At 37.1% G+C, this 13,707-nt stretch overlaps 1 protein-coding gene across 4 annotated transcripts in view; it reads left to right on the plus strand.

Moving 5' to 3' along the window:
• Window positions 1-13,707, plus strand: part of ESRRG (estrogen related receptor gamma) — a 568,605-nt gene that overhangs the window by 504,657 nt on the left and 50,241 nt on the right. For all 4 annotated transcript variants that reach the window (XM_054507915.2, XM_054507916.1, XM_064593871.1 and 1 more), the window contains one exon: window positions 3,615-3,776. In XM_054507915.2, the coding sequence (XP_054363890.1) occupies window positions 3,615-3,776 (162 nt within the window). The remainder of the gene's footprint in view (window positions 1-3,614; window positions 3,777-13,707) is intronic.

The raw sequence follows: 13,707 nt of genomic DNA on the forward strand, positions 1-13,707 counted from the left end.
CAGTTGGCTCTATGTGTATCAGTTTTGGCATGCCCATCCCTACCAACTCCAAGGAGACTTGTCTTTGTTGGGGGGCTGTGGCTCTGTTCCCAAGGATTGCCTTTGAGGAGCAACAGCTACTTGGCTAATTATCTTCTTCTTTTTTTTTTTCCTATGATTTTCTCTCCCCTGCCCTTTTTTCACCTAGTCATTTTGTAGAAGCGTAAGCATATTAAGGCATAGCTTATATAGTGTGAATTTTACATTTACTGGTTATCTTTATTTCCAGAGGTACATAAAATGGATCATACTGTAATCATTAGTTCATTGGAGCTGTTAGTTTCAGATTTCACAAGAAAGTGATTTTTGTAGTTTTCACTAACTAAATGAGTATGACTGCTCAACCTCCCAATGAAAATACATTAGGAGCCTCATTAATTTGGTGCTATAGAAGGTTAACACACTACCTAGCAATAGATTAAAACAAGAATAGGCCCTCCCGATAACAAGCATAGGTTGATGGTTCTATCTCAGATGCCCTTGTGGGCATTATGAACTGATTTTAAAGAGTCCATGGTTTTATAATGCCAGATTGCAATTTGAAAGGATGATGGGTACATTGCTAAAACGCAAGCCCCATTCTCTTTGTCATTAGCTAGAAGGAGCTGGGATGTAGATTGAGGCAATAACTGCATCCCATTTTCTGAAAAATCAGTTCATAGTTCTAATGCAACAGAACTAGCCTTTTAGCATATTTATGCATAGAGTTCGTACAAGGCACTGAGAAGTGCTTGATGGAAACAGTCCCCACATTTAGCTGTCTCGGTCTCAAGAAGACACAACCAGCACTTATCAGAGGAGGCTGCATCCATAGTGGTTGTAGAAGAGACACGGGCAATGTTTGATCTGCTTTCAAGGGAAGAGAAAGTGTCAACTTCTCATTCCGACTCTCCAGGAGGGGTCGCTGCTGGGCATCACACACGTGAGCATATGGGGATCTGTTAAATAAATAAAACAGACCCTGAACTGTAAATGAAAGGACATGTTAGCTATGTCAAAGGAAAAACAACCAGTTTTACATAAAATTTAAAGCTTAAGTGAACATATGGCATAGTTTCCTTTCGCCTTTCCAAAAAACATTATGTTGATTATACCTTCAATTGTCCAATCTGGCATCTCCTCCTTAGCCTGCATAAGCTGTTTGGCATTCTGCAAATACAATCTAGGACTGCATTAAGCAGATTTTGCACATTACAGTAAAAAACTTTCTGATAATACAATAAAACGCAATAAACACTAATGCTTAATTTCATTAGAGGTTAGTTTTCCTAGACTTAGACTTAGTATTATACAGACTGCCCATTTCTCATTCATTTTACATGAGCATTGACTGAAACCATTGATAATTTCCTCGACTGGGAGAAAAATGAGCTCTAGGCCGTTTTGCAAGTCCACATGATGGAGGAACATCTATGGTTTTCGGTGTAAACCTGAGGAATTGGGAAGTGGCTCGTCAAGTACCTTTAAGAAGATTATAGCAATTTCAGCAAGCTCCATTTGTCTGAGATAAAGAGGACTCCTAATAAATCATTACTCATTATCTCAAGGCCTCTGTGTTAATTTTCCTTAGTCCATCCAATTAGTGTGTTTTTGTAACAAACATTTATAAAACTTAATTTTCAGATCCTGTCAGATAAGTGTCAAGAGGCTGTGCATGGGCTTTGCTGAGAAAGTGGCTGAGGGAGATTTCTGGACCCTGACTGATTGTTTGTGTACTACAGAAGCCCAAGAATGGAAATTGGGTTCTATTGATTCTAATTAGGAAAACATTAAATAAGATTTACCTAGAAACAGTGCTGCTGGCTATTCCATTTTCTGAATGATGGGAATTTCTTAGCTTCAACCAGATTTCTCCGACCCTTCCGGTCAAGTATCCATTGACTTGGGTCAAGCAGGTAACCATCTTCCCAGGATGAAAAGAATCAGAATCAGGCTTTCCTTTGGGCACATTTTTGTGCCCTTTATTAAATACTGCATTTTCGTCTAATCCTCAGAAAACTCGCGGTTGCGGACAGGTTTTGTTGCATTGTCAGAGCAATGAAAGTTGAAACTTTTCCAAGCGTAACTAAAAATACAGGGTGTTGTTTCCATAGCATACACAAGAAACAAATGCCATTCTTAACAGATCCTAGAAATTAAAAAAAAAAAAGAATCTTTATTTATTTTTATTTTTTTCCCTACAAAATATGGTGTTTGGGAATATTTCCTCCCAAATCTCCAAATCTGCATTTTCAATTTGGTGATAATTGAATATTACTGTCAATGAATGGTTATCTGTTGATTATTTGCAATAAATGTAATTCATATAGCAGCCATAATAATAGAATGTTAAAATGTTAGAAAAGTGGCTAATTATAGCTTGGATAATTTCCTTGTCATTTCGTTAAAGAAGACTAAAGGGAATGCTATGTTTTCAATTCTAAGGTATATGCAATCTTTTCATTTGGGGCTAAAAAAGTTAAAAACTTAGAATGAAAGGAAAATTATCTAGTAAACACAGAGGAAACTGGCTTTGCTCACAAAAGTCCCATTTAATGCCCTGGCTTGCTAGAGTAATAATACACAGAACACTGAAATATTTGGGTTTATCCTTACCCGTTTGTATCTCTTCACTCAGAAGAAAGTATAAAATCTAAAGCTACATATAGAAATTGAAAATAGGGCCAACAAGAAAAATCATTCTGTTAGCAAGGCTTTACCACCTTTCCATAAACTCTCACATGCCCCTGAGCAATAAAACACATTTGATGTGATGCTTTCCATTTGTCTCTAGTGTTTATTTTATGAAGAATTTTAAAAACATATATCACAAATTTCAGACAGATAAATCTGAACCAGAGAATGAGCTAAAGACAACAGATGAAAATAGAGGATTAAAGAATTAGACACTCCGAAGAGAAAATATTGTAACATTTAAATACGAGTATTTTTCTGGAAACGGATGTTGGCTGTATTTGAAAGATTGGCTGGGTGTGTGGGGAGGGAGAGAAAGGAGAGAAATTCCTATTTAATGCATCCCACAGAGATAGAGTTATATAGTCAGTAATTCACCCAGGCAGAAGGGCTGTGACCTCTGCTCTTCTTTAAAGGAATTAAGACAATTAATGACTTTCGTGCCCATTATGACTATGGGCGTAGGTAGTTCTTTGCCTTCCACATTATGTTCTGTATTTCAGGGGCTGACTGTGGATTTTTAGTTTAAAGATGTTGTACACTATTGAATCTGCTTTCCCAAATCCCACTTAAGAATCAAAGAGCCAACCCAGAAAGCATCTAACTTCTCTTATCTGTTTGCTATAAAAAAATTTCATTACAGGACAGATGCTTCATTCCAGCAAAGGCAGGTAGAGCAAAGAAGAAGAAAGGAATGCATTCCGTTATGACTACAGTGGCTCATTTCTTCCTCTGAGTTTTCCTGAATGCTATTTACTCTGCATATATTGAACCAGAAACAGAATAGTTGGGGTTTATTGTAGGCGATTGGAATGATTTGTCAAAACGCAGCATACTTAAGGGTTTGGGAAAGAGGGATGATGCTGCTAGTGATCTTGTAGTGCTCTGGTCTGATCCTGCAGATAACAAGATTGTCTCACATTTGTTGGTGGCCGAACCGGAGAAGATCTATGCCATGCCTGACCCTACTGTCCCCGACAGTGACATCAAAGCTCTCACTACCCTGTGTGACTTGGCTGACCGCGAGTTGGTGGTTATCATTGGATGGGCGAAGCATATTCCAGGTACATTTTCTGAAAAGAAGAAAAAATGAAACAGAAAAGGTTTCAGTAATTCCCTAATATGTAGTTTTAGGTGAATCCAAAAATTTCTCATTACTGTATTTTTTAACCTTTACATTGCTTTTATCATACTTAATTTCGAGCTTTGCTTGACCTTAATAGAATCATAAACCTTTCTCTGTCTGTACCACCTTGAATTCTGGTTATTTTTTTTTTCGTATGCAAAGGTACTATTCCCAACATAAGGTAAAGAGAATATAACTTTTTTTTTTTCAAAGATTTTTATTTATTTATTTATTTAACAGGGATAGAGAGAGAGCACAAGTAGGCAGAGCGGCAGACTGAGGGAGAAGGAGAAGCAGGCTCTCCGTGGAGCAGGGAGCCCGATGCGGGGCTCGATCCCAGGACCATGGGATCATGACCCGAGCTGAAGGCAGCTGCTTAACCGACTGAGCCACTCAGGCGCCCCAAGAGAATATAACTTTCAAAAAAATATATCTTTCTCCCTCTTAAAATTCTGAGCTTTCTCCTAAAGAAATCCTTCGCTTTTTTCTTTTCACTTTAAAAAATGTCTTTGTCAGCACACATCTAATGTACCTTTTTTTTTCTTTTTAAGAATCACTCATTTTGTTGTTCATGGTGGCTGTTTACATTGAATTGCTGTTCGTATTTACCAGCGCAGCTTTGGTTGACAATTAGATATTTACCATGAATTCGTACACAAGTTGTAAAAATAAATATTAAATAGACAACCTAAACCTTCTCAGGTGGTAACTTAAAAGTAGTATTTTAAAGTATCCTATTACTTTTCTTTCCTGGCCCATCCCATAACATCAGTAAACACACCTGGTCACAAGTGTTGAGAATTTTAGCAACCTACCTGGATTATTTTTGTTTGTTTGAACTTTGATCTTCAAGTAATTTGTAAACAAGTTTTTGAACGATGAGCAATGTTTTTCTGGTATGGTTAACTTACTTCTGTCTCCTTAAACTAGTTTGTCTTTATGCTTTGAATGCTACAGTAATTTCTTTAATCAAATTGATGGAAGTCCCTTTCCCAGCCCACACTGAAACCAATTTCTTGGTCATGATACGCCAGCTATGTTGCTAACAGTCGTAACGAACTGTCAGGCGATATCGCAGTGAAGCTAATTTGAAGTCATTAGGTGTGCAGCGTTCAAGCGACAGTTTGTTACAGTGGTTAGGAACACAGCTGACATTTCTGAATGGCTTTGTTCGGTGCAGTTCTAGATGAGGCCAAGCAAATTGTAAACTAATTTAAACATCACTCTGTATTATACTAGCTACTTTGTCTTACACTGTTTGCTAATAAAGCACCCCAAATTAAGTCAAAACTAGTTAAATAGGTGAGCTTGAGTGTGTTCTTTAGAAGATACCTAACAAGGGTTGCTACACGTACGAGAAGGATGAGAATTTGATCATATGGGTAGTTGAAGCCAAATTTCAATTGTAATCACATCTATGTGATTTCTAAAAAAAAAAAGGATATGCTAAAAGATGTTAAGACATTTGGGAATTGTGACAGTGGGAACTATCAGAATTTGCTTAAACAGTGTATGAAACCTTATCTAGATTAAAAGTGCTGTGAAGGGTTTAGAGCAAAAAAATTTAACATTTGTTGAAGTATCCACACTTTTTTAGATAATCAATATGTATCATTTGTATTTATATATTTCATTACTTTATATATGTAGACATGTACAAACACGCATGTACATACTCACATATTTTATTTTTTTTTAATTTTTTAAAAAGATTTTCTTTTTAAGTAATCTTTACACCCAATGTGGGGCTCAAACCAACAACCCTGAGATCGAGAGTTGTACGCTCTACCGACTAAGCCAGCTAGGCACCTCTACACTCACATATTTAAAATACCATTGTTCTGAGACACCTGGGTGGCTCCGTCGGTTAAGCATCCAACTCTTGATTTTGGCTCAGGTCATGATCTCAGGGTTGTGAGATTGAGCCTTGTATGGGGTTCTCTGCTGGGTGAGGAGCCTGCTTAAGATTTTCTTTTTCCCTCTCCCTCTGCGCCTCTCTCCTCTCTCTCTCTCTCTCCCTCCCTCTCTTTCTTAAAAATAAAATAAAATAAAAAAGACCAAAAAAATCATTATCTGAACCCAGGGTTTCTCAGCCTTGACATTATTGATATTGGAAACCAGTCATCCTTTGTTGTGGGGGACTGTCCTTTTCGGGGTAGGATGTTCAGCATCCTGGGTTTCAATCACTAGCACCCTTGAGTTATGACAAACAAAAATGTCTTTAGATGTGGACATATGTCCTCTGGTGGGCAAAACTGTGCCCATCTTCCCCAACTGAGAACTGTTGTTTTAATCCAGAAATCAAGTACTATTATCTTTAATTCAAAGATAGGGACGTTTGAGGCATAAAGAGGTAAAAACACTTACACAAATTCACAAATGTATCCGATGCCCTCAAAGCATATTCAGCATTGCTTCCTGGAGTAGAATCAGGATACCGGGTTGACTGCATTTGAAAGAGCCACTTCAAAATAATAATGGTGATAGTGTTCATATTACTGATAACAGCAGCATGAAAGACTGTGTCACTATGACTCGAAACCACCCATTATTTTAGAGAACTCTGCACAGGTTCTCCCTGAATTAAGAGACGTGTTAAGCCAATATTTTAATATTGTCCAGACATCCCATAATAAAGGCCAATAAAAGTCAACAACTTCTTACAATGCTCTCTGGTAAGGAAAAGTCAATGATAAATTTGTGGGTCCAGTTGTGCATCTAAGTAGAAATGTCAGCTTACAAAGGAACCTGTCACAGTAAAGGGGCTCTCTGGTGACTTTAGTGAAGACAGTAACTTTAAATAACTATGAGTAACAGCATTTCCAGTGGTGGAAACAATTACTATACGATTATGTGTTCAGTCTTAAGCTGAGGCTTAGAATTGGTGGGGACTGACGTGATTCTCTCTCCATAGCAAATGCCAGAGGAGGTCACTGTGGAGTGATGATTCACAGCCCTGGTGCTTGTGATACCCTCAGGGTGTTTAAATGATTACAAGGAGTGGCTTGGCTTTTCAGAAAAGGATTAGCCAAACAAGAATTAACTGGAATTCTTTTAAATCGTTAAATAATAAGCGCGCCATGCAGTGTTTTGAGGTAGAAGAAGAGGATGCTCTGATGTTAAGAGTGCTAGTATACCCTGGGTTCAGGGAGGCTGGGCCTAGCAGCAATTTGGAGTATAGGATGGGGGGCTGGTAGGGCGGGAGACAAAGAGAATATAAAGATTAAGGTCACATTTCTGCCTTGATAGAAGTAAAATCATGTTCTTGATAACATGACCCAGTCCTCATAACTGGGGTCAGAGCCTGAATTAAAGTCAAATCAGAACTGAAATTTCACCTGTCTTTGTCTTAACTTTAAAACTCTTTGTGTAAGGCTTCTGTTAAAATTAAAGTGAAATCTCTCTTTAATGCTAAAATCTAAGCCTTTGCTCTCTTGATGCTGTTCTCAGTTTGTGTCATCACGCACACACACACACACAGTTCAAAAATTAAGTTTAGCATCTAAGATAAGATCAGTAGCCTCTCTGCACTGCTGGGAATGGACTCTTACATCCTTGCTTTTGCTACATAAAAAAGTACAGAATTCAACAAAAGAAAATATTGAAGAAAAATACATATGGAGTGGTTTTTTTTATCAGTAAATCGAATTAGTTGACTTACTTTAATAAATCATATAAATGGAAAAGTGTGTTCTTAGGAAACATGACCATACTTTATCTACAGAAGAAAAAAGATCACAAGGGCTTTAGAAAATGCTTGACTTTAGTTGGAGGAGCATAAGGGCACAAGAACAGATGATGGTGCCCTAATAGCCCTTTTTAAGAATGACAGGGCCCCGCCATTAGCATCCTTTTATATCCTTGGAAATTGCTCATGCCTCGCTTTTCTGGTTCCTATCTGCCTGACTCTTTTTTATTTCTCTTTCAATTTCGTCCGCGCTCGGATAAGCGCATGCTAACACAATATGATTGAGCTGTAAAATGGAACGCTGTCGCCTCTAATCTCTTTTATGTAGATACGGAGTTACTGCACACTCCACTTCATTCTCTCCCCATTGTTGGCCTTTTTTAGAATGGGCTGCCAAGTAATGGAGGCTCTGCCAAATATTAGAGCTAGGTTTCACAGGGTGTGATAAGACGATTATCAGCCCAGCAGTCAGATCTATTATTGTTCTTTGTGGTTGATTAAAACATTATTATGTACTGTTACTTTGTTAGCAAAATGCAGAATGTGCTTAGTCAGATGGTGCTTAAAAAAGTATAACCCATATTAGCTGACCTATATAAGTGGCTTAAATATATTATGGGTCTCATCTGACAGTTTAAGAGAATAGAAGGGTATTTGAACAATTAAGTGAATGAATGTATTTTAGAAAAATTTTCCTTTATCAAAGATGGCAGATTTTCAGGTAGGTTTGTTTATTTTTAACATGACAAATTAAACCCTCGCTTGCTAAAGAAGAGGACTCTGTGTAAGTTTGGGGCCTCTTAGTCACATTTATAAAATGGTATCTTTTGGAATGATATCAAAACAGAAAAACTCTACAATTTTTACTCATACTCAGCGAAGGCAGGAAATATTAAGCTCTATAGGAAAACCACACTAGGAAGATAATGTGATCAGTCTTTACGTGTAGTTTATTCATGTGAGAAACAGAAATCTAAAGTATAGAAACTGGTATTTTTCATTTACAATGAAGCATTTTTTTGTAAAAAAAAATATGCAATTAGAAGAATGTATCAAAAATTGCTCGTTGAGTTGGATTTTTATGTTTTTCTCAACAGAAGTATTGAGACTTTTCAAGAAGCAGCAGAAATCTTTAAAGAACATGTATAAACTATTTCTACATTAGCATATAAATTTTGTGGGCAAATACCCAAGGGTATTTCAAACATCTATTGCTAATGATGCTGTTTAAAGATTGTTCTATTGTTCTAACAGCATTTTATGTAGAGACCGATTTTTAAGATGATGTCATCCCCAGCCAAAGTTGTGGAGGTTTTTAAAATGCCCATTCCTTATCTTAAACTGGTAGCACCATTAAGTGATGACGATATGTGCAAAAAGACACACAAACAAATGTGGTGGAAATAATTACCATAAGATTATGTTTCCATCTATAACACAAAAATATGTTTCCATGTGTATATGTGTGTGATTATGGTTTGATGTGCGGGCCAAGGGCATGTTTGACTAAGAGAGAGTTATGTAAGTAGCACCTAAGACTCAGTTTGGGATCTCTATCACTGGAACTTGATAAATATTTTACTGATTAGTTGATTTAAAATATGCATAGCCCCAAACTGCTCATTGGCCCTGAGACTCCCCTCTCTAGCCCATCCCAGAACTGAATTTACAGGGAATTGTAATTTCTGCTTTGCTGTGAATGAATTGAAGTGATCACAGCCTCTTTTCTCAGGATTAATTTTTCTTTTGTGTATGTAACTTAATGATTGCAGAACTATGAAGTAGTTGAGTCTTTTAGTTAAGTGGAGAAAATATAAATTTTAGACCCAAAGCCTTGATACTTTATAAATACTATTTAAATTATAATTCTATTCAATTACCAAATATTTGGAAGTTCTGTTTCATGTACCTGGTAGTTGTCTACCTCTGCACCTATCCTTGTGGTTTCCAAGGCTGGAATGAACCTGAAAGTAAAATCAGACAACCTAAGCTGTAGTGGAGTAATTTTTTTAAGTCACTTAATTGCTCTAGCCATTAGTTATATTGTGAAAATCAAACGAGGGAAAGAATACACATGCAAATTAAACACATATGTATAATTAATTTGCAAATTATAAAGCATGATCTAAATGTAAAATATCAGTGTTCATTTTAGTTCCTAAGATACTGCACATAGATTGTCATTTTATTGCAATTAAAACCAAGTGATCCAAAAAGTCAGTGTTAATAAAACCCATTTCAAAAGATATCCACCATAAACATCGGTTGTAATACAAAAGTAGGAGGGAAGCTTATTTAACCAAAAGGATCTGTGTATGGATATGGTCATCATTTGTCTTAGGTGGGCAGGATCATTAGCATCTAAATAATCTAGTTCATCCTTCTTGGCCAAACCTAAAATAACTGAATGTTTATCAGTTTCTGAAGTCACAACTATGATAGGGAAACAGGAACCAGTAAGTCGAAAAATGTGTTATGAAAAAAATAATCTGAAAGGTCACCTAAGGTCCTTCATTTTCTGCAGCTACCCTTCCTAGAAATTAAAAAAATATATATATGTAGACCGACAAGAAGTTGCCAGTTTTCCTAGACAGAGATCCAGTTCAAGAGACAACCCAAATCTTGTTAAAGATGCTCATAGAGATTTACTGTCACCACTGAGTCCATGGTTCGTGACCTAATGCCCGTTCTGTAACCCTGCTGGATTACCTGTGCTCACGTCATCTGTATTCCAGCGTTCCTTAGGCTCCATTACTAGGTGTCTCCAAATTATGTTTGCCACCCATTCATAGCCATGCTATTGTATACCTCTAATCAAAAATGAATTGTACTTTCATAGTAATCATTGAATCCAATTTAAGTATTTGAGTAGGTGCCACGTACCCAACTCTATGCTTGGTACTGTGGGAAATGTAAAAGATATACATGACATGATCTCTACCCTGAATCATGTATCTCTGTCCAAATGAATATATACGCATGTGTGTGTGCATACATATGGGATAATCTCATTTTAATGAGATTAAGCTCTCAATACAAAAAGAACTAACATCTATATGGTTATTTATTGTTGACAAAGCACTTTCATAAACATTTATTGGATACCTACAACAATTCTGTTGTTATTCTCTGGGTAGGTTTTATTCTTATTATCCCCACTTTATATATGAGCAAACTTGAGAGTCAGGAAGTTTGACTCACCCTATTTATGTTACTTGGACCCCCAGAATATTTAACTTAAATGGCTTTTCACCAGTAGCTTCATTATGTCTTTCTTCCCTGTCCTCATCTCCTTCCCCTGTGTTCTGTATCATTTGTTCCAGATTATCTACCTACCTCTCATAACAAGCTTAGGTGAATGTAACATATTTGCCCTATCTTTCAATTTTGTCTATACATTTACAAAATGCAAGATTCAAGGAAAGGAGGATGAATAAAAAAGGAAATGTATGACACTTTTTTCAATCAGTGAAAATCAATGTGTTTGATAGTGTACCCTAGATATGCCTGATCACAAATTTTAATGAAACAAGGTAATTGCCATTTAACTACTCATCGGAGTAGTTGGAACGTTCCTTAAATGATTAGTTGCTAAAATTGGATGCTCCCCCTCCCTTATTGTGTTTGGATTCACTGGCCATTGAATTTGATTGAGAGTTATAGGTAAACCGGAGCAGAAGTGAGTCAAGTGACTTTCAACCACACCAAATATCAAAATGTTAGCTCCACCACTTAACCAACTTGAATCCATTCCTTCCTCCCTCCCTCCCTCCTTCCCTCCTTCTTGCCTTTCTTCCTTCCCATCTTTCCTTCCTTCCTTCTTTCCTTCCATAAGGCATTTAGTCAGCTCTGTGTCAGGCATTGTGCACAATGGATATGCACACGAGTATGAACACAGCACAGGATCTGCTTTTACGACCCTCCCAGTGTAGTGGGTAATTCGGAGAGATGAAAGGACAGCTCTAACTCTGGGATGTGGGCTGTGATGCTGCTGTCACAGAGTCACATGAAAGCATGGAAGGAGCAGCATGGGACTAGATTCGTGGCCAAGGACCCCATCATGAAAAATCTTGAGTTTCTTGCAAAGGAAATAGCATTTTATACTGAAGGCAATAGAAGCAATTAACATTTTTAACTCCGTGACATGATTAAAACTGCATTTTGAAAAGATTAAAATCTGAACCTTGAGCCAACTTACATAGAGAAAGATTACTCAGTGTACTTTTGAAAACAACACTGTTAAATTTCTGAGTGTTAAAGATTTCTGTATGTACCAGGTCCTAAAATAGGATACCATTTTCAAGCAAGTTCTTGGTAATTGTTAAACTCTTTTGCATGATGAGGTGATAGGATGAGTCCAGTCATTTGGTTTACTGTAAGTCATGATCTTTCAGAAGCCTGAAATAGCTTGAAATCTACCTGAAGATTATCAAAATATTGACATCCTATATACCTGGCCCAACTCTTTCTGTTCTGGAATTCTGTTAATGGAGCTGTTACTTCTGACTCTTAGATTCTTCTCGAGGCTACTTAATGAGTTAAAGAAAGACTTTCGTGTCTTGGGAGGAAATTGTTATGTGAGAGCTGCTATAATCAGTATAATTAATATATGCTTAAATGCTTAATCAAAATATCTTTTTTTTTACCTCTAAAACAAGAATTTGAGGGAGAAGAGCAGAACATGATGCCAGTATGTTTTGTTTCTCTCTTTGCTCCTTTTTGACCCTCCCTCCAACCCTAACCCCGCCTACCTTCTGTGGGCTGGTTGCACTTTTCCCCTGCGTCCCCCTTTATCTGCCTCAGCCAATCTCCAAATGAATGCATGTCTATCCTGGCCTTGGCTTTGACACTCTGGATATATTGATTAATAGTTGCCCTAAGCTCCTTTTAGCAAATCAAATTTTCACTTTTAGCAAGGATTTCGCCTCTGATTTATTCAGCAAAGTGAAATGCACTAAATTGACTTTGACATTCAGGGAAAATGGCTGAAAAACAAAGAGCAGAAGAAAGATATAAATTGTGTGGCAGCTGGAGACTTCAAGCATCAGAGAAACAGTTTTCTATAGAATACAGAGTAATTTAAAAGCACTTTTTAAACACGGAGAGAAGTGATGTCTTCAAAAAATTTAACTGCCGAGTTTTCTTTTTGAAAGAGGTTGTAAGTATTACTCAGCTGAACTCAGAATTTCTGGTACAAGACATTATACCAGCTATGTAAAAATAGCTGTAAAATAGCTATGTAATCCAGGATTGTATATATCAAAATTAGTTTATGAAAGCAAGGAAGTAACCTAATTACTTTGGAAAAGAAATATTCAAGAATAATCCTATACAAAATAGAATAGTTAGCTTGAAAGTGCTAGTACTTTGTAGCTGTGTGTGTTGTAAAGAATGGAACTACTTCATCACCATAAGGAGAATTTAAAATAATTTTGGATCACAATCTCAGTAGAGAAAAGCCATGCAACTTGGCACTTCTGTATGCCTTTTTCCCAAGAATGTCAGCCTTGGCTGTGTTCTTTTATGTGACTTAAGCCAGCCTACTTCCTTGTTACACCAAGGTTCAGTGAGTAAGTAACCATCAGGTTCAAGACACAAAGTGTGGTTTTGATATGTAAAAGGAAGTAGTGCTGGAGTGTCGATGAAGCAAAGGAAGGGAAGTTGAACTGAACTCACCAGGGGCACTTGGGGAGGAATTAAAGGTGTGAGGAGTATCAGGGAATATTTTTTGATATTGAGATCTAATAGACTGTTGCCTCGCTTCTGTGGAGGGATTATCAGAGCAGAGAAAGGATAAGGGGAAAGTAAAATCTACAGCTGGAATTGGGTGCTCATTGACCTCTTTCCTGTTCAGTATGACTATTCCTTATTAACTGAAATTGGGGTCCACATAGTCAAGGTGCTCTCCCTTTAACTCTATATTATTATTCTCTTTCCTTTAATTTTCAATAAATCCAATTTATTTTATTTTAAAAAATATTTATTTGAGAGAGAGGTGGGGGAGGGGCAGATAGGAAGACAATCAGACTCCCCACAGAGCAGGGAGCCCAACGCTCAGTGCTCCATCCCAGGACCCTGAGATCATGACCTGAGCCGAAACCAAGAGTCAGATGCTTAACCAACTGAGCCACCCACGTGCCCCTAAATCTAACTTATTTTTTTTTTTAAAGATTTTATTTAT

The sequence above is a fragment of the Mirounga angustirostris genome, unplaced genomic scaffold (genome assembly GCF_029215605.1).
Source record: "Mirounga angustirostris isolate CCGP_5_RB_7025 unplaced genomic scaffold, mMirAng1.0.hap1 SCAF_6, whole genome shotgun sequence".
Taxonomy (NCBI): Eukaryota; Metazoa; Chordata; class Mammalia; order Carnivora; family Phocidae; genus Mirounga; species Mirounga angustirostris.